The 25953-nt window shown below is 36.0% G+C and overlaps 1 protein-coding gene across 2 annotated transcripts in view; it reads right to left on the reverse strand.

The window, feature by feature from the left end:
* Positions 1–25953, reverse strand: part of TAOK1 (TAO kinase 1) — a 160981-nt gene that overhangs the window by 55008 nt on the left and 80020 nt on the right. For both annotated transcript variants that reach the window (XM_032848449.1, XM_032848450.1), the window contains 5 exons: positions 9435–9506; positions 4288–4389; positions 2998–3043; positions 2364–2460; positions 585–698 (listed from right to left, as the gene is read on the reverse strand). In XM_032848449.1, the coding sequence (XP_032704340.1) occupies positions 585–698; positions 2364–2460; positions 2998–3043; positions 4288–4389; positions 9435–9506 (431 nt within the window). The remainder of the gene's footprint in view (positions 1–584; positions 699–2363; positions 2461–2997; positions 3044–4287; positions 4390–9434; positions 9507–25953) is intronic.

A 25953-nucleotide genomic window follows, 5' to 3' on the forward strand; every position in this document is an offset into this window, starting at 1 on the left:
GGATAAAACAGGGGATGCCTAGAATTTGCTTAAAAATAATGGCGGGGGCAGGGAGGAGACAAAAATGAGTACATACAGCAGGAATGGCCATGAGATACTGTTACTGGGCTGGGTGACTGATATGCAAGGTTTCATTATACTTTTGTCTACTTTTATGTGTATTTGAAATTCTCCATAATAAAAAATAAAACCAGAAAACTCCATATCAGCCATCAGTCTTCCTTCCGGTACTCTTAGTCTGAAGGTACTAATATATGGTAAATAAAAATACAAAGAAAACACACAAATTTCCACTTAGCATTTCTGTATTCTCCTCACTTGGATTTTCATTGAATTTTTTTACTCCCACACCCAAAATATAATGCAGGTTATAATACAGAAGAAAATGTCAAGGGGACAAATGAAAAAAACAGGAGATGTAAGGGCAGCACTCCAAATCTATATCTGAAACTAACCATGCTTAAAAAGTTAAAATGTCCACAATGGCATTATAATACAAGAAAAAGGTAAGACATCTGAAAAAGTATAATCACACATTTCCTATTTCAATCACGAGGATCAATAGCAAATAGGATTATTCTTACCAATATGGCGTTCCCACAAAAGAATTGGCAGGAGATGCCATGGAAGCTGATCCAAAGTCAGCAAGTTTCACCTGGCCTGGTTCTGTCAGAAGGATATTTCCTGCTTTGATATCTCTGGGTTTAAGGAACACAGAAAATTATTTCTCTTTTGTTCATTAGACTGTGTTGAAAATGATAAAAATCAAGTAAAAAGTTTTATAATAGGGAAGGAAAAATCAAAGTAATTAAGTCCTAGGATAATTTCTAAATTAGGATAATGAGAATTAAGATCCAAAAGCAAAAAATAGAGAAGTGATATAAATATACAGTGATAATTTTCTTCTCTAAAAGACAAAATAGCACTAAAGACAAAAGACATAAAATCAAGTAATTAGAGCATAGTCTATACTTGAGTTCCTGTTTATTGATACAAATAATGGTTTTAAAAATAGTTTAATTAGCTGATGAGTCCTTCATAATTTTAAGATTTCTGAGTGTACCATGTAAACTTAAAAAAGATCTAATACCCCAAATTTGTTTTTTTTTTGAAGGTTATTCTTATCATTTCCAAACCTTACCATAGTTCTCCTAACTAAACATGAAATAAAACTGAAACACATGGATAATGTAGTATCTAATGGGTTTTATTTTTAATTTACTTTCAAGCTTACTTTTTAAAATTAGCAAACATATTATCCATGCAAAATAAGAATATTATGGATATTTATATAATAGGATGGTATGTGCAATTGGTACCATAACATACATTTAACCCTTCAAAAAAAAAAAACAAACAAACAAACAAAAAAAAAACAAAAACACAAAAACCCCCAAAACCAAAACACCAACCAAAAAAACCCCAACCAAATTTCTAAGCACTTGTCAATTCTAACTATAGTATTGTAATGGATATAATATTAAATAAATCTTTTTCCTTCCATTTGCTTTTTAAATGAGAAGAGGTATTTTGAGGCTGATAAGACCTTAAGTTCTAATTCCAACTCTTCCATTCACTTATTTGTTAGCATGTAGACTTCTCTTGGACCTTACTATCCTCGTCTTAAAAAAAATGGTAAGCCATTTAGCTCACAATGACTCTACTATATAGTTTAATATATACTGCCTGGTTCACAAGCTAGTTTCCTTTTAAGATAATCAAAACCTGTATCAATGCTAAAAATGCATTATAAAATAGTTTACTCTTAACGTTACTATCCATTATTAGGGATCATCAAGGATTAATACTCAAAAGTACAGAGTGTTAAGTCCATGTCATGGGATCAATGGAACAAAACTGGCCTATCCATTACCAGAAATGCAAAAGACCAAAGTCTAGTTCTAGACTAGTCTGGCTTTGTAAACTTCAGAAAAATTAGTCATAAACTGGGGCACTGCTTTATCTGTAACATGAAAAAAGTAAGACTACATAATTCCTAATTTCTTTTCCATATACCAAATTAAATATTCTACAATTATATTCCTACCACAAATCTATAAAGTGCAGAAATGTCAGAAAGCCCAGCACCACATGTAGACAAAGATAAAACTGATCCTAAAAGGAAAATTAAAATTTAACTTTGAATTAAATCTTTTATCATTATAGAAAAAAAACAACTGATTCTAAAAGGAGATCAAATGTACTGGCATGTTTGCAGGACAACCTAAAAACTGAGTTTATAAGATTCTGAAATGCTTTTATTTGGCTATAACCAACAAAACTTTTAGTGTTAATAAGTTCTATGGTTGATAAACCCAGTAAGTCATTTGCTGTTAATACATGATAATTGTCAAAGCACTTACCTATGGATCATGGTATGAGAATGTAAGTAGGCTAATCCCTGGAGAGCACCATGTGTAATTGCTGCTATTTCCACTTCTTGTAATGGCTTTTTGTGAACTTAAAGTAAGAATTTATGGGAAAATAATTACTACACAGAATATTTTTGTTTAAAAAAATAAACATCTAATATTTCAGGCTATTTTGAAAAACTAACATTTAGTGAGAAGATTTGCTCCCCAAAACAATAAAACAAGGCTACTGAAATTTATAACTGGAATTACAGTTGTGCCTAACTGTTAAAGTATATAGCTCACAGCCAATTTCCCTCTAAGCTAACATTCAACAATTAGTTGATTATAAAAACAAAAATAACAAAAGACAAGTTTTCCCTTTATTCTCATACATCTTCATTCTGAACAGAAGGTATAGGTTAAGCTAAACGACAAAGAATGAAGAAAAATGCTTGGTAAGTTATAATATAAGAAAATTCACCTATTTTATGCTACTACAGGACAGTGCATACTATGATGAGAATCTAGAAAAGGCGAAGGTTTTTACTCTTTCTGGAAAGTTTTTACATTATTTAAGAAAATCTTACAGAATTCTCATATTTTTGCTAATACTTTTTTTTCTGAATAATTAAAGGAAACCTACCTTCCAGTAAATCTGAAGCAGATCCTAAACAATATTCCATTACCAGCTACATGGGAAGAAAAATTGTAAAAGCACTAAATTAGTAAAAAGATTCTATTTGAGATAAAATAAATTCACCAAGGAGATTAAGAAGACAGCCTGAAGTAAAATAAAGCTAGTCATCATTTACCTTAAAAAATAAGTATTTATGTATTTAGTAATTTCTTAAATGATAAAGTCAATAATACATTAATCTTTTATGCCAATACACAATCACTTGTACAAGATGTATATTTCATCTATAATTACTAACTAAAACTATAAAGGAATATAGTTACATTGTTCTAACTATTAGGAAATGGAAAACTGTCCTCTGGATTTATATGTACAAAGGTTAGGTTACAGTTTTAAATGCTTCCTTAAAGCAAATACAGAGGACTTCCTGTGTGCTAGATATTTTATACATATTAACTAATTTAATCCTCACAACCACCTTATAAAGTAGGCCCTATTATTATCCATTTCTGTTAAAAGAAAATTTACTCTTCTTCTTTTTTTTTTTTTTTAAGATTTTATATATTTATTTATTTGAGAGAGAGAGAGAGAGACAGAGCAACAGAAAGATAGCACAAATGGGGAGGAGAGGGAGAAGCAGGTTCCCTGCTGAACAGGGAGTCCGATGTAGGTCTCAATCCCGGGACCCTGAGATCATGACCTGAGTTGAAGGTAGACACTTAACTGCTGAGCCATCCAGGCACCCTGAAAACTTACTCTTTAAAGATAGAGTTATTATGCCTATACCACTGTTGGAATACTACCTTGTCATTTTAATGGGAAAAAGAGAAAATTAATCTCCACTTGTTGTAATAAAGTGTCTCACTTTTCTACCATTAGTATTATTCAGCCAAAGAATTATAATCAATACATATTTCACCAAAATTCACCAAATCTGTGTGGTTAAATAGATTACAACGTATTTATGTCAAAAAGATATGCTAACTTTTATCCTCGAATAATAGTATTGTACAATGCTTGATAAACCATATGAAAAATGATAATACTAAAAAATGTCAGAGAACATTTTACCACGCACATAAAGGTCAGCCAAATCTCTGCAGTAAACCTGTACAAGTTCTATTATCTCTTATTGCCAAGGAGTTCTAAGAAAAGCTTCTCTTCCTCACTCAGTATGAAACTAACATTTCAAGGTGTTTTTGAATGGCTTTACACAACCATTTTGAGACATTCTTGAATTAATTCATTCTAAACCAGTAGCAACAAAATTATAGCAAGGAGAGAGCAAACACCTACCCATGCTGTGTGCTCACGTAAATAGCAGCCTTTGTATTCTATACTGTTGGGATGTTTTATTCTTTGTAGAAACTTGACTTCCTTAATAATATCCTGCCATTTCTGTTGGGGGGGGGGAATAAAGAAAAGAATTATGAACAGTTGCTTTTCCTTAGAAAGTTATGTAAGAAAAAAGTAATTACTAGCTTAAGCAGGGTTAATGAAAACATACAACTTTGTTTTATTTTAATACTTAATAGCAAACTAATAAATTTAAAAGTAATTTCATTTATATAGTTTAAACTCAATTCATAATTTATAAAGTTATTTTATTCAAGGCAATAATGAATTTCACTTAACATAGTATCCTCTAGTTCTATCCACATCACTGTGAATGGCACGATTTCTTTTTTTTTAAAGACTTTATTTATTTATTTGCCAGAGAGAGATCACAGTAGGCAGAGAGGCAGGCAGAGAGAGAGAGGAAGGGAGGCAGGCTTCCTTTTGATATTTCAGTTTGATAAAATTTATCATCGAGTCTCATTAAAATTTTACCATCACACACCAAGCATGTTGATGAAACCTATATACTACAGTGATTTTTCTCCATTAGTTCAACTTCCCCCTTTTTGTTTTTTTTTTCTATTTTACTTATTGTAAGTACTTACTTATTGAGGGGGTGAGAGAGAGAGCAAGAGCAGGGGGAAGGAGAAGCAGACCCCTCTCTGAGCAGGGAGCCTGACACAGGGCTCAATCCCAGGACTCTGGGATCATGACTTGAGCCAAAGGCAGATGGTTAACTGACTGAGCCACCCAAGCAATACCCCCACTTTTTTTTTTTTTTTTTTTTTAAGATTTTACTCAAAATGGCTGGAAGACCTAAATGTGAGACAGGAATCCATCAAAATTCTGGAAGAAAACACAGGCCCGGCAACCTCTTTGACCTTGGCTACAGTAACTTCTGGCTAGACACATCTCCAAAAGCAAGAGAAACAAAGGTAAAAACAAACTATTAGGACTTATCAAGATTTTTGCACACCAAAGCAAACAGTGGACAAAACCAAAAGACAACCTACAGAATGGGAGAAGATATTTGCAAATGTCTTACCAGATAAAGGGTTAGTATCCAAAATCTATAAATCAAACTCAATATCCAAAGAACAAATAATCCAATCAAGAAATGGGCAGAGGACATGAACAGACATTTCTCCAAAGACATACAAATGGCCGACAGACACATAAAATACTCAACATCACTTGGTATCAGGGAAATACAATCAAAACCACAATGCAATACCACTTCATACCAGTCAGGATCTCTAAAATTAACATGTCAGGAAACGACAGCTATTGGCAAAGATGCAGAGAAAGGGGAACCCTCCTACACTGTTGATGGGAATGGAAGCTGATGCTGCCACTCTGCAAAACAGTATGGAGGTTCCTCGAAAAGTTGAAAATAGAGCTACCTTACATCCCAGCAAATGCACTACTGGGTATTTACCCCAAAGATACATGTGTAGTGATCTGAAGGGGCACCTGCACACCAATGTTTATGGAAGCAGTGTTCACAATAGCCAAATTATGGAATGGACCCAGATGTCCATCAGATGAATGGATAAAGAAGATGTGGTGTGTAAACACACACACACACACACACACACACACACACACAATGGACTATTATGCAGCCATCAAAAAATGAAATCTTGGGGCACCTGGGTGGCTCAGTGGGTTAAAGCCTCTGCCTTCGGCTCAGGTAATGATCCCAGGATCCTGGGATCGAGCCCCGCATTGGGTTCTCTGCTCAGCAGGGAGCCTGCCTCCCTTCCTCTCTCTCTCTGCCTGCCTCTCTGCCTACTGTGATCTTTCTCTGGCAAATAAATAAATACTGTCTTCAAAAAAAATGAAATCTTGCCATTCACAATGATGTGGATAGAACTAGAGGATACTATGTTAAGTGAAATAAGTCAATCAGAATCAGAGAAAGACAATTATCATATGATCTCACTGATACGCAGAATTTAAGAAATAAAACAGAGGATCATAGGGGAAGAGAAGAAAAAATAAACCAAGACGAAACCAGAGAGACAAACTGTAAGAGACTCTTAATCACAGGAAACAAACTAAGGGTGCTGGAGGGGAAGGGGTAGAAGGATGGGATAACTGGGTGATGGATATTAAGGAGGGCCATGTGATATAATGAGCACTGGGTATTTTATAAGACTGATGAATCATAGGCCTGTACCTCTGAAACCAATACTACATTATATTAATTAAATGAATTTAAATAAAAGAAATAAAGATTTACTTATTTATTTGAGTTAAAGAGAGGGGGAGAGTATAAGTTGTGGGGGAGAGGCAAAGGGAGAGGGAGAAGCAGGCTCCCCACTGAGCAGGAGGCCTGACTGTAGGCTCAACCCCAGGACTCCCAGATCATGAGCTGGGCTGAAGACAGACACTTAACCTTAACCAACTGGGCCACCCAGGTGTCCCATCAATTTCCCCATTATGTGCAGATTTATTAACATGTAATTTACATGTCATATAGGTCACCTATTGTGTCTTTGGCTTATATGTTCTATCAAATATTAAGGTTATGTTTTTTAAACTCAAATAATTACTTTGAGATTTAAATTCCTAAATGCATACTTTCTAAATGCTAGTAAACAATTGTTATTATATAGGAAAGGTCACAGAAAAAAGCAAGCAGTATGAAAACATTTTCTTATATATTTTACTTCTTCACTGATGGCTTTGAGGAAATACAGGTAAGTCTCTGGCCGTAAGCTATTCCATGACAACCTTATGCCATATCCATAGTTATTCTTTTTTTTTTTTTTTTTTTAAGATTTGTTTTATTTATTTGACAGACAGAGATCACAAGTAGGCAGAGAGCGGGGGGCGCGGAGCAGAGAGCCCAATGTGGGGCTCGATCCCAGGACCCTGAGATCATGACCAGAGCCGAAGGCAGAGGCTTTAACCCACTGAGCCACCCAGGCGCCCCTCCATAGATATTCTTAAGAAGCAACCAGAGAGGGGTGCCTGGGTGGGCTCAGTGGGTTAAGCTGCTGCCTTCACTTCAGGTCATGATCCCAGGGTCCTGGGATCAAGTCCCACATCGGGCTCCTTGCTCAGGAGGGAGCCTGCTTCTCTCTCTGCCTCTCCCTGCCACTCTGCCTGCTTGTGTGCTCTCTCTTTCTGACAAATAAATAAATAAAATCTTAAGGAAAAAAAAAAAAAGCAACCAGGGAACTCTAAAATTACAAATCCTTTGATTCATACTCAAAGATTCTAGAGGCTTAGTGATGTGTGATGGGAATTAGGAATCTGTTTTTTGTTGTTTTAGTTTTCTCAAGCTTTTCTACTAACTTGGGCCATATTTCTAAAGGCACAGAAACTACCAGCATAATAGAAAACTTTAAGAAATATTTTGTACTAAACTTTAAGATCATTTATTTCTTATTATATTTCACAAGTCCTCAACAAAATACAGCAAAATAAGTTTACAGTGTTTTATATAAAATGTGTACAATATTAAAATGCAAAATTCTGAAAAAACATTTCATGGGCTTTAAATTTCAAATTTGAATGCTCTGGGACCAAACTCAGAACAAAGCAAAAGCCTGTACTCTTCAAGGTAAAAAGGACGTTCATGAAGGACACTAACAATTGGATGTGAAAAGATGATAAACTAAATGAAACTTTGTTTTAGGTGTAACTAATCAAATAGACTCCAACACAGTCTGCCTGTGAAAGCTATTCCTACAGCTGTGCTATAGAATGGCAAATAAAATTAGAGTGAACTTGTAAGAAATGGAGTTTTTTAGAGGTTCAGGAATTTTTAGAAAAATTTTTAGGTATCAAAATGATGAAAGAGTAATATAATCATAATAGTGTTACCATACCCACAATACAATCTTCGCAAAAATTAAATTTACCATAAAACAGAACTTCCAAAAAAGGCAGAAAACCAAAATCTTCAAAAAGTAAACACTAACTCAGCAATTCCATCTTAGCCATATACCTGAAATTACTGAAAGCAGAGATTCAAAGAAATATTTACATAGCCAGTTCATAGCAGCACAATAACCAAATGAGGGAAGGAACCTAACTATCCACTGAAAAATGGGTGGATAAACAAAGTGTGGTAGTTCACACACACACACACACACACACTATACGGCCTTAAAAAGGAAGGAAATTCTGACACATACCATATCATGGATGAACTCTGAGGACATTATGCTAAGTGAAATAAGCCAGTCACAAAAGGTCAAATACTACATGATTTAACTTACATGAGACACCTAGAGTGATCAAATTCATAGAGACAGAAATGAGAATGGTGATTTCCAAGGGTGGAGGATGCAGAGAATGGGGAATTATTGCTTAATGGGTATAGAATTTCAATTCTGCAAGATGAAATGAGTTCTGGAGAAGAATGGTGGTGATGACTGCATGACAATGTGAATGGCTTCAATGCCACTGAACTGTACATTTAAAGATGTTAAGATGATAAATTTTGTTGTGTGTATTTTACCACAATTAAAATAATTAATTTAAAAAATTAAAGTATAAAAATCCTAGATTTAGAAAGAATACATGTCATAAAATAATTTATACAATAGAATAAATATAATCTGAAGAGAATCAGAATGTTAGCAAACTAAAGTAATATCAATGTAGTATCAATTTGTTTTTCAAATTATTACACACTATATTTAGACTAGATATAACTGCCTGTTGATTATTAAAATTTAAAATAAGCCTTAAACAATGTCTAAACCTTTAAAAAACTATATACAATATAATCTATTGTCACATATATCTTATTCTAGTTTACTTATTTAAAAACTGATGATTTCCCTATGATACAGATAAAGTAATATATTAAACCACAGTTTTAAAAGTAAGCTCACTTCAGCAGCACATATACTAAAAAATAAAAAGCTAGGGGCACAAGTTGGGAGGCCATTAATGTTCTGTTTATGGCTTTAGGTACACTTTAATGAGCATATTTAGTTTCTGAAAGAAAATTCACTTATATATACCCTTAATATTTGTATACTTTTCTTTATGTATATTTTTTAAAGGATTCCCATCTATCCCCCTTAAAAATAGCATGTCTTTCTCTAATGTGTGAATAAGAATGCATACATTTTACCTACCTCAGTAGACTGCTTTCCACTGTAAGACATTTTCTTGATAGCCACCACTTCATTGGTGCGCACATCTCGTGCCTAAAAAAAAAACAAAGCAAAGACCATTGTTAAAATGAACAGATTAAATCTAGGCAATTATTTCTCTCAGAATTTAAGCATTTATAAGCTGTCATATCAAAAAGGACACCAAAAGTGCTACTAAAAACATATTTTAAAAAAAGTAAATATATAATGAAACATCGAATTATCCAGGAGCTCATACACTGGAGAGAAAAAGCAGGTTTATCTTACAGTGATTTAGTTGAGAGAAAAAATATAGAAATTTTCTTTAAAGACTGTATTTATTTATTTAACAGACAGAGATTACAAGTAGGCAGAGAGGCAGGCAGAGAGAGACGGGGAAGCAGGCTCCCTGCTGAGCAGAGAGCCCGATGAGGGGCTCGATCCCAGGATCCTGAGATCATGACCTGAGCCAAAGGCAGAGGCTTAACCCACTGAGCCACCCAGGCGCCCATAAATTTCAATAGTATTATAAACAGAGACAAAACAAGACTAGAATATATATATATATATATATATATATATATATAAGACTATGCTAATAAATTTTGAAATCTCAATGAAATGGACAATTTTCTAGTTAAAATTACTAAAACCGATCTAAAGAAAAAATGTGAGGAAAACAACAGTGGCAGATTGAAAAGAATTCCAATTGTCTTTAAAATAGTTGTAAGTGGAAAACAGCTTTACCAGGGGAACTTTCCAGGATATAAGTAGTAACAAAAAGTTATCCCATTAATTTTATGAAGGCAGTATAACCCAATAACTAAAATTTCACAAACAGTACAAAATAGTACCAATTTGATTTGAAAATACAGACAAAAGATTTCTAAATACAATTTAAAAACCAAGTATTATAAAGCATTAAAGTAAATTTTTCACTTGGCTAAAATATATTATAATCAAAGAAATGCAAAAGATCTGGATAGTAGGAAAACATCTACCACATTTTTAAAAAGATTTTATTTACTTGAGGGGGGAGAGACAGAGAGAGAGTGCTCAAGTGCTTAGCAGGAGGAGGGGCAAAGGGAGAGGGAGAAGCAGACTCCCAGGTGAGCAAGAAGCCCAAAAGGGCTGGACCCCAGAACACCAGGACCCCGGTTTCACAACCTGACCTGAACAGAAGGCAGACGCTTGATAGGCTAAGACATCCAGGTGCCCCTTATTTATTAAAAGTCAGAGGGGAAAAATACATGTTAACAGCACTCAATAAATGGAAAATGCAGGAAGGGGCCAACACTAAAGGTACTCAGTTGCAGGAAACGTCAAACTCCTAGAAAACCTCAATTAGAAAGGTAATTCCTCAACATGACAAATCATGTCTATTGTAAACAACTGCTAATCAGAATTAATACTGCTACAATATACCATAATTATTTACCACTCTTGGGGCAATTCTGAAAACGAAGTGATTAAAAATATAACAGAAATACGATCATTAACTCTTTGAAAGGAGCAACTGGGTGGCGCAGTTGGTTAAGCAATCATCAACTCTTGGGTTTTGGCTCAGGACATGATCTCAGGGTTGTGGGATCCAGCCCCGCGTGGACTCCACACTTAGGGAGTCAGCTTGGGGTTCTCTCTCTCCCTCTCCCCCTGCTCTATCTCTAAAATAAGTAAATAAATTTTTTTTAACGATTTTATTTACTTGACAGAGCGAGATCATAAGTAGGCAGAGAAGCAGGCAGAGAGAGAGAGGAGGAAGCAGGCTCCCTGCCAAGCAGAGAGCCCGATGCGGGACTTAATCCCAGGACCCTGAGATCATGACCTGAGCCGAGGGCAGAGGCTTAACCCACTGAGCCACCCAGGCGCCCATAAAATAAGTAAATAAATCTTAAAAAAAAAAAAAAAAAAAAAACCCTCTCTGAAAAAGAAGAGCCAAACTTTTATTATATACACACATATTCACACATGCATGAACACACATCAGAATAGCTGAAATATTTAAAGTAAGTTAGTAAAAGTGTAAGAACCATCTCAAATTACCTGTGGAAGAAATCATCTTCAGTCTAGACTTTAATGACTTCCCAAAATTAAAATGTTCTAAAATTAGATTATGGTGATGACTATAAATAATATTTACTAAAAATCATTGAAATGTACACTTAAAAGTTGGTGAACTTACAGAATGTAACTCGTATCTCAATAAACTTGTTAAAAAAATAGTACATATGTAAGTTATACCTCTACCAGTTGCTTTAAAAAACTTCTTAGTGGCATCTGGGTAGCTCAGTTGGTTAAGCTTCCAACTCTTGACTTTGGCTTACGGCATGATCTCAGGGGGGTGATATCGAGCCAGGCTGTGTTGGGCTCCGTGCTGGCCATGGAGCTTGCATGGGAGTCTCTCTCTCTCCTACTCCTCTGCCCCTCCATGCCACTTCCCCAAAGCTCGCTCTCTCGAAACAAAACTCTTTTTTTAAGATTTTGTTTATTTATTTATTTGACAGAGATCACAAGTAGGCAGAGAGGCAGGCAGAGAGAGAGAGGGAAGCAGGCTCCCTGACAAGAGAGAGCCTGATGCGGGGCTCGATCCCAGGACCCGGAGATCATGACCTGAGCCGAAGGCAGAGGCTTAACCCTCTGAGCCACCCAGGTGTCCCTCAAAACAAAACTTTTTAAAAAGAAACACTGTGTCTGGGAACAACTAATAACATATCAATTTCAATTAGTAGTGGACTGGTTAATGAAACTTGCACCACTTGTTCTAATGGATAAAGTGGATCTAGCCACATAAGTCCTGCCTGAGCATTTTTCAATGAATTTATTTTTCCACAATGTTCTCTGCTTATCTGTGAGCTCCTTGATTTTAATCAATAGGTGTTAACAGCAATATTCTTTTCTTTTAACAGCTTTACTGAGATAGTATACATTCTATACAATCACATTTGAATGTGTACAATTTAATAGCTTTTAGTACAAAGATATATGCAAACATCACTACAATTTTAGAACTCCTATCACCTCAAAAACTCCAAACTATTCTTTTAAAAAAGTGGTTAAAATGGTAAATTTTATTTGTATTTTACATTAAAATTTTTTACTCTATTAAAAAAAAAAAAAGAAGAAACCCCATACCTTTGGGCAATTGCCCTCTTATTCCTTTTCCCCACCACTCCAGCCCTAAGCAGCAACTTCCCTCTCTCTCCCTGTCCAATTTACCCATTCTGGACACTTCATATAAAGGGAACCATATAACACGTGGTCTTTAGTGTTTGCTTCTTTCATCTAGCATAATGTTTTTTTAAATTCATGACTCATGATGTTAAGCATCTTTTCTTGTGCTTCTTGGCCATTTGTACATCTTCTTTGGAGAAATGTCAATTCAGATCCTTTGCCCATTTTTAAATTGTCTTTTCATTATCGAGCTGTTAGAGTTCTTTATATATTCTAGACAAAGCCATTATCAGATATGTGATCTAAAAATATTTTCTCCTAGTCTATAGGTTGTCTTTCAGTGTTTTGAAATATGGAAGGTTTTTATTTTGATGAAGTCTAATTTACCTATTTTTTTCTTTTGTTGTTCATGTTTTTGGAGTGATATCTAAGAATCCTTTGCCAAAACCAAGGTTATGCAGATTTACCCCTAGTTTTCTTCTAGAAGTTTTACAGATTTAACGGTTACATTTAGATCTTTGATCTATTTTCAATTTTCATATATGGTATTGGTATTGGTATAAGCAAGGAGCCTGCTTCCTCCCACTTTCTCTCTGCCTGCCTCTCTGCTTACTTGTGATCTCTGTCAAATAAATAAATAAAATATTTGAAAAAAAAAAGATTTTATTTATTTATTTGACAAAGACAGAGAGAGAGAACAAGTGGGGACAGCAGCAGGCAGAGGGAGAAGGAGAAGCAGCTCTCCACTGAGGAGGGAGCCAGATGTGGATCTCGATCCCAGGCAGACACTTAACCGACTAAGCCATCTAGGAACTCTAACTTACATTACAGCATCTGCCTTCGGCTCAGGTCGTGATCCCAGGGTTCTGGGATCAAGGCCTGCTTCACTTCCTCCTCAGTGGGAAACCTGCTTCTCCCTCTCCCTCTCCCTGCCACTGCCACTCCCTCTCCTTCTATCAAATAAGTAATTTATTAAATAAATAATAATAAATAATAATTTATTAAAAATAAATTAACAAAATAGTTAAATTAGAAATTGATTAGAATTTATTAAAATCCAAACTTATTAGTAATGTTACATTAAAATTAAATGACAAAATTAAAATGAGATACCCTTGCAGATTACATCTAAAAAGAATAAAAATATATAATGTCTACAAACATGTTTTTCCCTCCCTTTGGGATCACACGTACTTTGTTATCATGTCTTATTGGTCTCCTCTAATCTAGAACAATTCCTTAACCTTTCTTTGTCTTTCATGACACTGTTACATTACACTGAAGACTATACATGACACTGAAGACTATACAGTGGTATTTCATAGAATGTTACTAAATTTGTGTTTGTCTGGCATTCTTTCAGTATTAGATTTTGGTTATACATTTTTGGCCAAAATACTACAAGGGTGATATTGTTCTTTTCAGGGTATCTATCTATAGGAATAAAATGTCTGTCTGTTCCTCCCTGAGGTTACTAATTTTCATTACCTCCTCAAGGCACTGTCTGTTCTTTTTCAATGTATATAGTTATAGTTACTGTTTCCTACCTTATATCTAACAAGTAATCTGTGAAGAGATACTTCCAAACCATGAAAACATCCTGCTCATCAAAGTTTCCCTCTAGATTTAGCAACCACTGAATGTTCTAGACCCAATCTTCACTATGATGATTATAAAATGCTGATTTTTTTTTTCAACTCCACCATTCCCTTCACATTTAACAGTCTGCATTCTATTATGAGAAAAAGCCCTCCCTTTTTATCCATCCATTCATCTGTCATCTGTCATGGATAAAATGGATTCCTATTTTATTCAATAGGCTATACAATCCATTACCATTTTTATACTGATTCTTATATTCCAGGATTTGGCCAGTGGGAGCCCCTCAATCTGGCTATAGTGTCCTTTTAACAGACCCCAACTTTTTTTTTTCTTCCTTTCTTTTCTTTTTCTTTTTTTTTTTTTCCCCCTAAAGCACTTTTTAACTTTCTGGCACAAGATGTTCCAAGGCTTATCTTTTAATGTTCCCTGTCCCTGAAATAGAATGAGCCATTACTCCAAGGAGCTCTTGTTCCCTTTAGTGAGGAATTCAAAATCTGTGTGCTCACTGATATTGAGGTGTCACTGCAGTGACAATCTTGTAACAGACAGAGAAAGAAGATATATGGGGGGAAGGATATAACCATATATATAAGCAGGGGGAGATATAATCTATCGAATCCCACAGGGTTGTTCCTTACCTTCCCTGAATCCATATTTCTCTTCTTTCATAGTCAGGATCCTAACTCTATATAATACCAATATTATTCATTGCTCAATCCTTTAACACATATTTTCAGAATTATCACACCTATACCAATATGAAACAAATGTATTAAAGAGTTGAAGATCTGTCTGCAGTTTCCTTCTCCCAGACTGAGGGTATACAGTTAAAATATTATGTACAAAAGTTACTTGTATTAGTTCTATTCTTTCCTCCAATGTGGTTATATCTGGAATACAGTTGGAGTCACTGTTCCTATTTGCCTCTGACATAAACCCCATATAAACTGATTAAGTTTTAATTAAAAAAAATTTTTTAAAGATTTTATTCATTTATTTGACAGAGATCACAAGTAGGCAGAGAGGCAGGCAGAGAGAGAGGAGGAAGCAGGCTCCCCTCTGAGCAGACAGCCCGATGCGGGGCTCGATCCCAGGACCCTGGGATCATGACCTGAGCCAAAGGCAGAGGCGTTAACCCACTGAGCCACCCAGGTGCCCCAAATTTTAATTTTTAAATATATAAAATACTTACTACCCAAAAGGTAAATTCAAACAAGTAACATTCCATCCTCTATCTCTTCCATTCCATTCCCCACAACAACTACCATCATTCTGTATCTCGATTTCTTGATTCTATGTGGGCATAATTTATCTAATTTCATCAAACTATACACTAAGTATTAGTATATTTACTATACATAAACTGCATTCAATAAAAGCAGTAAATTTAAAAGATACTACCAGCACAATGAATGGGCTATATGTCAGGATTTTCTCAATGTGTTTCTTTTCTTTTAAGATTTTTATTTATTTGAGAGAGAGAGACACAGGGAGAGCATGAGTGGGGTTAGGGGAAGAGGGAGAGAGACAAGTAAGACTCCAAGCAGAGCCCAAAGTGGGGCTCGAGCCAGGACCCCGAGATCATGACCTGAGCTGAGGTCAGATGCTAAACTGACTGAGCCACCAGGAGCCCCCTCAGTGTGGTTCTTCTAATTGGCCCAATTCTAAGATTCTAGGTATATTTTCCCTCTGTTCTGTATTTCTCCACACTAGTTTAAATGGAGAAAGGACAAACATAAAATCAGACAAAACTGTAACACCAAAAAAAAGGTTAATTTGAAACGTTTTCTAGGTCCCTCTTCCTTTATTTTATGTCCAATCTGGAAATCAAACAAATGTGAGCAACAACAAATGCACACATACAGCATATGTACATAACAAGATTCTTCAAGGACATATACCTAATTGTTAATTATAGCTGTCCTTGGGTAGTGAAATTACAGATGGAGTTTTTATTATATTCTTTATTCTTTTTGTGTCTAATTTACAAATGGAATTTTGGGTTAATACCAAAAGTTCAATTTGTTAAGAATTCAAAATACATTTTCTCTAGGGAAATATATATATATATATATATTTTTTTTTTCAAAGATTTTATTTATTTGTCAGAGAGAGTGAGCACAGGCAGACAGAGTGGCAGGCAGAGGCAGAGGGAGAAGCAGGCTCCCTGCTGAGCAAGGAACCCGGTGTGGGACTCAATCCCAGGACGCTGGGATCATGACCTGAGCCAAAGGCAGCCGCTCAACCAACTAAGCCACCCAGGCATCCCTCTAGGGAAATATTTTAAATTGTGGTTTGATTCCAAAGGTGCCCACTAAAAACAAACAAACAAAATCCATAATATGCCAAAATATTAAACATCTATATAATATTTGTTGTGTGTGGGGGGGTAATTTTAATAGGAAGAAGAAATAAAGAATGTGAGTGGAGTTTTTCCCCTACAGATTAAGAAAGGAATTCTTAGATGTTTTATAGCTTTAGAATAATAGTTCATTGGCTTGTTTTTAAAATCACAATCTTTAAAACAATAAACATGTTTCTTTAACTACCAATTTTTTCTCCTGGAACCTTTTGTTTACGAAGTACTTATTTCTCTAAAGGAAAAAAAGTCAACAGACACTTCCCTTTTTTCTTTTTTGGGAAAAAGTCTATTTCTGGTTACTAATGAGCTTTTTTTTTTTTAAACTTTGAAATAATTACAGACTTACAGAAATGTTGCAAAAATAGTACAGTTCACCATATACCCTTCACCCAGCTTCCTTTAATGTTAATATCTTGCATAATGCAGTACCATTATCAAAACTAACAAATTAACATTGGTAAAATTATTAACTATTAACTAAATTAAGGCTATATTTGAAGTTACCAATTTTTCCACTAATAACTTTTTTCTGTTCCAGGATCCTACATTGCTTGGTTATCACATCACCTTAGTCTCTTCCACTGTGTGACAATTCCTCAGCCTTTCTTTTATGACTTTGACACTTCTGAAGAGTACCCAATTTGAGTTTATTTCCTCATGATTTAAATTTAGCACTTTTAAAATAAAAAAAAAAAAACACAAAAATGGTATGCCCTCAGTGTCACATCAGAGAGGGGTACGTGATGTCGACACTGGTGCTATTAACCTTGATCACTTGATAAAGGCAGTCTGCCAGGCATCTTCACTGATTTTTCCATTTCAATTAATAAATATCTTTGGGGGTACACTTGATATTATGCATATATCCTCTTCCTCCTCAAATTTTAACCTACTAATTTTAGCATATATCAGACAATCTTGGTTGCAATCATTATTTCCCTTAGTCATTCTACATTTAACAAAAGGAATTTCTCATATATATATATATATATATATATATATATATATATATATATTCCCCACCCCCATCTGTGTTATGTGAGAGAAAGTAAGTGCCTACTAATACCTTCACAACACTAATCTAAAACCACAGGGTTATTATCTAACCTTCCCCCTTTCCTTATTTGTAACTGCCTTCTTGGACAGTTAAGAAAACTGGCTCTCATTATCTACAACACACTTATTACTTATTTATTCACATCTACTACATAGTTTCAGAATTGCTGAACCATATCCTTATGAGTAACAAAGTAACCAGAGTTCTTTTTGTCTTCAGCCTTATTCAGCCAAAACACCGTTTCCAAAATCATTTCAGATTAGTTCTTTTCTCTCTTACCCATTTCTGTGTGTTTATGTTATTCATTTATAATACAGTTAGGTTCATTTGTTATAGTCAGTAGTCCATTTGTATTTTCCCCTCATAGTTTGTGTGTGTGTATGTGTGTGTGGTTTTATTTTTTATTTTTATTTAAAAAATTTCTTTTTTAAGATTTTATTTATTTATATGACAGAGAGAGATCACAAGTAGGCAGAGAGGCAGGCAGAGAGAGAGGAAGGGAAGCAGACTCCCCGCTGAGCAGAGAGCCCGACACAGGGCTCGATCCCAAGACCCTGGAATCATAACCTGAGCCGAAGGCAGAGGCCTTAACCCACTGAGCCACCCAGGTGCCCCTGTTTTGTTTATTTTTTAATGAAAATTAATGAACTGGGGCACCTCGGTGGCTCAGTCAGTTAAGCATGTGCCTTCAACTCAGGTCATGATCCAAGGGTCCTGGGATTGAGCCCTATATAAGACACCCTGCTCAGCAGGGAGTCTGCTTCGCCTTCTCTCTCTGCCCCTCCCCCTGCTGTGTTCTTGCTCATTCTGTCTCTCTCAAATGAATAAATTAAAAAGTCTTTTGAAAAAAATTTTTTTTAAATTAATGAATATTTGGGGCGCCTGGGTGGCTCAGTGGGTTAGGGCCTCTGCCTTCGGCTCAGGTCATGATCCCAGGGTCCTGGGATTAAGCCCTGCATCAGGCTCTCTGCTCAGCAGGGAGCCTGCTTCCTCTCCCTCTGTCTGCCTCTCCGCCTACTTGTGATCTCTGTCTGTCAAATAAATAAATAAAATCTTAAAAAAAATAAAATAAATTAATGAATATTTAATAAACAGGTAAACTTCACTCTTTGTGGCATGTACACTTAAGTAGACTGCAATTTCTGGCAATTATAAATAACATTACCATTAAACATTCATGTTTAGTTTTTTGTGTGAACCTGAGTTTTCATTTCTCTTGGATTAATATTTAGGAGTGGGGATGCTGGGTCATATGATAACAGTATATTTAACTTCATTTAAAAACTGCCAAACCATTTTCCACAGTGACAAGACCATTTTATATTCCTACCAGCAATTAATGAGATTTCTAATTGCTCCACATACTTACCAGTACTTGGCATTGCCTATATTCCTTTCAGTTCATCTTTATTTCTAAGTCTTTTTAACAGGCATACAGTGGTATCTCACTGTGGTCTTAATTTGTATTTCCCTAAAAACTGATAATGTTGAACATCTTTTTACATGTTTATTAACTATGTGTATTTTGGCAGGATGTGTCTGTTTAGACCTTTCGTTCAACGTTTATTAGGTTATTTTCTTACTGTTGAGCTGTGAAGAGTTCTTCATTTTTCTAATTTATTTTTATGTTATAGAGAGCACACGTGAGGGCAGGGGCGGGGAGGGGAAGAGGGAGAGGGCAAGAAGGAATCCTCAAGCAGACTCCAGCTGAGTGTAGAGCCTGATGCAAGGCTTGATCCCAGGACCGTGAGATCATGACCTGAGCCATCCAGGTGCCCCAAGAGTTCTTTGTATTTTCTGGATACAAATCCTTTGTCAGATATGTGACTTAAAAATATTTTTTGGGGGCGCCTGGGTGGCTCAGTGGGTTAAGCCTCTGCCTACGGCTCAGGTCATGATCCCAGGGTCCTGGGATCGAGCCCCACGTCGGGCTTTCTGTTCAAAGGGGAGCCTGCTTCCTCCTCTCTCTCTGCCTGCTTCTCTGCCTACTTGTGATCTCTGTCTGTCAAATAAATAAATAAAATCTTTAAAAAAATATATATATATTTTCTGCCAGTCTGTGGCTTTTTTTCCCTCTCTTTACAGTATCTTTTAGAAAACAAGTTTTCATTTTGATATAATTCAATTTATAAATTTTGTCTTTTATAGATACTGCTTCTGGTGTTAAAGACTTTCTCCTATATTTTATTCTAGAAGCTTTATAGGCTTTAAATTTATCAATATGGGGGCGCCTGGGTGGCTCAGTGGGTTAAGCCTCTGCCTTCAGCTCAGGTCATGATTCCAGGGTCCTGGGATCGAGCCCCGCATCGGGCTCTCTGCTCAGTGGGGAGCCTGCTTCCTCCTCTCTCTCTGCCTGCCTCTCTGCCTACTTGTGATCTCTGTCTGTCAAATAAATAAATAAAATCTTTAAAAAAAATTTATCAATATGATCCATTTTGCATTCATTTTTATATAAGCTATTAGTCAAAGTCTACTTTTGCTTTTTACTTTTTTTTTTTTTTTTTTTTTTTAAGATTGTATCCACCCATTTGAGACAGAGTAAGAGTGCGTGTGCACACAACAGAGGGAAAGGGAAAAGCAGGTTCCCCACCAAGCAGGGAGCTGGGTCCAGGCCTTATACCCAGGACCTCCACACCATGACCCAAGCCAAAGGCAGATGCCTAACCAGCTGAGCCACCCAGGTGCCCCTATTTTATTTATTTATTTTATAATTTTGAACTTTTTAAATTTTTTTTTTAAAGATTTGATTTCTTTGACAGAGAGAGAGATCACAAGTAGGCAGAGAGGCAGGCAGAGAGAGAGGGGGAAGCAGGCTCCCCGTTGAGCAGAGAGTCTGATGTGGGGCTCAATCCCAGGACCCTGAGACCATGACCTGAGCCGAACGCAGAGACTTTAACCCACTGAGCCACCCAGGCGCCCCTGTTTTTTTTTTTAAAGATTTTATTTCCAAGTAACCTCAATACCCAAGGTGGGGCTCAAACTCACAACCCCAAAATCAAGAGTCACATGCTCTACCAACTGAGCCATTCAAGTGTCCCTCAAAGTTTATTTTTGTGCATATGGATGTCTAGATGCTTTAGCACCATGTGTTGAAAAGACTACCTTTTCTTCATTGATTTATCTTTGCACCTTTGCCAAGAATCTGTTGACTCTATTTGTATGGGTCTCTCTCTGGACTCTCTGTTCTGCTTGATTAACTTACATATTTATCCTTTCAACAGTATCATACCATCTTGATTACTGTAGGTTTTTAAAATCAAATGATATGAGTTCTTTCAACTTGTTTTCTTTTTCAAAATTGCTTTGACTATTCTAGTTCCTTCACTTTCCCTAAAATTTTTAGAATATTCTTGTCAATATTTATTTTAAAAGCCTGCTGGGATTTTGATTGGGAATGCACTGAATCTATATCAATTTGGAGATATTATTATTTAGTCTTCCAATCCATTAACACAATATATCTCTTCAATTATTTAGGTCTCCTTTGATTTTTTTTCAATGTTTAGTGGTTTTCAGAATACAAATCATGCATGTTTTTTGTTGGATTTAAACTCAAGTATTTCATATTGTGAGTATTATAAGTAGTAGTTTTAGGGGCGCCTGGGTGGCTCAGTGGGTTAAAGCCTCTGCCTTTGGCTCAGGTCATTGTCTATGGGTCCTGGGATCGAGCCCCGCATCGGTCCCTCTGCTCAGCGGGGAGCCTGCTTCCTCCTCTCTCTCTCTGCCTGCCTGCCTCTCTGCCTACTTGTGATCTCTGTCAAAAAAATAAATAAAATCTTTAAAAAAAAATAGTACTTTTAGCACAAAAAAAATTCCACTTGTTCACTGCCAACATACAGAAATACAATGGGTTTCTGTACATTGCTCTTGTATCCTGCAAACTCACCTATTAGCTCTGGGAGTCCTTTTGTAAACTGGGAATTTCCAAAATAAACTATCGTGTTGTATATAATACAGTAAATATGTGGATAAATTTAAAAAATATTTTTCTCTTAGATTCTTTAAAATACATATGACTGTTTAAAGGAAAAATAATGACACTGAATTCTTGATTTATAATATATGCAGATGTGGGGCACTGCCTGGCTTAGCTGGTGGAGCTTACAACTCTCTAATTCAGGACTGAGTACAAGCCCTACATTGGGTGTAAAGATTACTTAAAAAAAAAAAAAAAACTTTTTAAATGAGTCTAATGTATGCAGATGTAATATATAAGAACAACAAATGATATAGAGAGGAGTACATGATTTCTACATTTTTCATGGAAGTGATTAATACCAACAAATCAGTGGCTCAGCCGTTAAGTGCCTGCTTTCAGCTCAGGTCATGATCCTGGGGTCCTGGGATCAAGCCCCTCATCAGGCTCCCTGCTCAGGAGGAAGCCTGCTTCTCCCTCTCCCACTCTCTGTTTGTGTTCCCTCTTTCACTGTGTCTCTCTGTCAAATAAATAAATAAAATCTTCCAAAAAAAAAAAAATTAACAAATGAACTGAAAAGAGTATGGGATATTCCTCTCATAGGTAATAATAAGATGATAACAGTCAGAATGGTTTTTTTAAAGCGTTCATATATATACATAACAAAATACTTGACCTATAAGTAATTAAAGAGCACAATACTACATGTCATCTATTCTCACCACCTGAGAGTAAAGGAAGTCAAGATTGGCTGTAGGTCTAAAGACAAACTGGATGCTGTAGAGAGCAAAAAAAGAGGATTAAAAGGAAATATATACAGCTACTCATTCTGTTTCAAACCAGGAAACTGTGAAGATCCACTCAGGAGCTATTTCAATGAACCAATAAGAATGATCTGAAATCACCATCAATTAGTTACATGTAAATGGTCTTTCTAGATCTTTTTATATATTTATATATTTTCTCTTATTTTTTAAAAAACATTTATTTATTTACTTTAGAAGGGGAGAGAGAGAGTGCACTGGGGTATCAGGAGAGAAGGAGAGAGAATCTGAAGCAGTCTCTGCTTAATGCAGAGCCCAGAGCTTGCCTCAATCTCACGACACTGAGATCATGACCTGAGCCAAAATCAAGAGCTGAATGCCCAAATGACTATGCCACCCAGGCTCCCCATATCTTTTATTAACACTAAACAATGTGCTGTAACCACTGAAAATATAAAACTTGCCAAGCCACAAAGATGATTAGTAAAATCTTACAGTAGAAAAAGAGGTAAATATTACATCCCATTTTTTAAAACAAAGAAAAATAAAGAAATGAATCTACCAAGATCATACATGTTCTGTCATATTTGTTAGCAAGCTACCTGGCTCCCAAGCCAGTGCTCTCTAACCCATCTACTCATATATTGGTTCTACTTAAGCTACTGGAAACTAAAAGAGAAATTTTTATCTTCCTGGCAATCTAGAGATAGCAGTCCTTTTGGACATCTGACTCTGGTCTGCTTTCAAATACTTATTATACCAACCCCTGCTTGATGAGCTTGCCTGATGAGCCAGCATAGCTGGCTCAACTGGAGTATTTTAAAACTTAAGGTGATCCTTACTGTCAATTAATGAAAATTCAGAAATGTTATAAAAACTGTTTTTAGTCATCTAAAAAAATTTGGCGAGAGGGCCCTTCCTCTCTCTATATACCATAAAGGCAGACACCACACAGTAAGCCCTATCATTGGGTAGGGATGAGAGGAAACAAAAACCAAAGCATTCATTCATGCGTGCACACTCACACATGCAACACACACACACACAGGTTTATCTGATACCACAAAATAACAAAAGTCAGTGACCCAGAAATGGAATTATGGCAAAAATATTTAATTCTCGGCTGCATTCAAACTTAGCTCATCTACCTGGTACATGTCTTCCAGACATCAAAACAATTAGCAGAAAACACCTGCTTTGAGTAGTTGCCCTTGATTCCTTGATGCTTTCATGCAGTGGTTCCTGATGGGTGGTCTTAACCTGAACCTAGGTTTCTTGACTTCCTAAAACAACATTTATCTTGTTTTCCTCACTCATTTTGTTATGAAAATAGGTCAAACATACAGTAAAGTCAGTATAGCTCAGTGAACCTTTCTTATGCCTTCTACTAGGTCAGAAGTCTGCAAACTTTTTCTATAAAGATCAAGATATTAAATATTATGCTCTGTGGGCCAAATACATACTATATTTCTTTTTCTGTTGCATTTTCTTCTTCCTTTTTTTTTTTTCTAAATGTGAAAATCTTTTTTTAAAGATTTTATTTTTAAATAATCTCTACACCCAATATGTGGGTCAAACTTAAAATCCCGAGGTCAAGAGTCAAATACTCTACCTGACTGAAGCAGCCAGGTGCCCCTGGAAAAACCATTCTTAATTTGGAAGTTGAGCAAAAGTAGTTCACGGGCTGGATTTGGCCCATAAGCTGTAACTTCCCAGGCCCTACTATAGATAAATCTTCAGTTAACATTTTGCCACACTTGCTTTCAAACTTTCAAAGATACATATTACCACCTCATTGTCATTACTTATTATTGAAGATGATTTGAGAATACACATTCCAAAGTACTTTGATTCTAAAGTACTTCTTCATTATTTCTCCTGATAAGAAAAACATTCTCTTAAATAACCACAGCACCTTACCAAATTTAGGAAATTTAGCACTGATATACTATTATTTAGTGCAAATATAGTCCATATTCAAATTTCACCAACTATCTTTCCTTTAATAGGAATTCTTTCCTTTAATAAGAATTTTTTTTCCAATCTAGCATCACACATTGTGTTTAACTGAGTCTCTTGTAAGCTAGCTCCTGATATCTAGCTTTAGACCAATTTGCTTTTGTTGCTCCTGTGCAATCCTTACTTAGGGGACTATGAAACTTCTCTCCCAGCCACAGGTATCTGAAATACTCCAGCCTGGGTAGGACAACTCCAGAAACTATTATATAAGGAGGTCTAAGCTCTAGGGAATTACCCACCTATATACACAGTAATTCTCTTCCATGGGGAAGGCAATACAACGTGCACCCTCTTATCTTACCAGAAAAGAAGTTCTCTTATTGTATCAATTTAAATTTTAGTTCAAAAATGTGTATTCATGGGGTGCCTGGCTGGCTCAGTTGATAAGAGGGTGAGATTCTGGATTTCAGGCTCAGAAGTTCAAGACCCCTATTGGCATGGAGCTTCTTTCTTTTTTAAAGATTTTATTCATTTATTTGACAGAGAGAGAGAGAGATCACAAGTAGGCAGAGATGCATGCAGAGAGGGGCATGGAGCTTATTTAACAAAAAAAGAAAAAAATGTGTATTCACCTTTCTACCCTCACTGACACTATCTAGTTTAAACTCTCAGTATTTTTTTTAAGATTTATTTATTTATTTTAGAAAAGAGAGCATGTGTGCATGCATGCAGAAGCAGAGGGAGAGGGAGGAGAGAGAGACTCCCCGCTGAGAGCAGAGTCCCATGCAGGGCTGGATCCCATGATCCATGAGATCACAACTGAGCAGAAATTAAGAGTCAGACACAACGAACTGAGCCACCCCAGCACCCCCTCAGGATTTCTTTCCTAAATTATCAGAAAAGCTTCAAAATCAGCATCCTTTCTTTGATCTTTGACAAGGCCAATCTTCCCTCCACATTGCTGCAAGAATAAACTTTCTATATCACAAATGGAAATACGGTATTTCTCTTGCATGTCAGTGGTTCCCTAAAGACTAAAGAATCAAATCTACATTTCTGGGGCGCCTGGGTGGCTCAGTGGGTTAAAGCCTCTGCCTTCGGCTCGGGTCATGATCCCAGGGTCCTGGGATTGAGCCCTGCATCGGGCTCTCTGCTCGGTGGTGAGCCTGCTTCCTCCTCTCTCTCTGCCTGCCTCTCTGCCTACTTTGTGGTCTCTGTCTGCCAAATAAATAAAAAAATTTTTTTAAAAATCTCAAATCTACATTTATTAGTATAGTGTAGGGGACTGTCTTCGAGAGCGCTTGCTTGTCTTTCCTTTTCACTTTTCTCTGATACATCCTTAGTCCCCACTACAACCCTAATTTAAAACCTACCTGCTTTAATCACTTCAAAAAAGACTACTGACAAGTTATGGATTGAAGATAATACAATTTTATAGGTTCAAAAATTTTAAATCACTGGTATTTTGCTAATATGTGATTTAACTCAGTACCTTAATGCAAGGAAAAGGATCATAACATTACTCTCTCCACTGGACAGATCATGGGGGCAGGTCTAAAGAAGAGAAAAAAATCTATAGAAATTCTATACTTTCCATTATTAACAATGAAATACCCATTGCTCCAAAACACATATTTACAGAATAATACACGAATAATACACGAAAATTCCATGCAAGAGGCACCATGCAA

This window comes from Lontra canadensis, unplaced genomic scaffold, assembly GCF_010015895.1.
Source record: "Lontra canadensis isolate GAN:19392208 unplaced genomic scaffold, GSC_riverotter_1.0 scaffold204, whole genome shotgun sequence".
NCBI lineage: Eukaryota > Metazoa > Chordata > Mammalia > Carnivora > Mustelidae > Lontra > Lontra canadensis.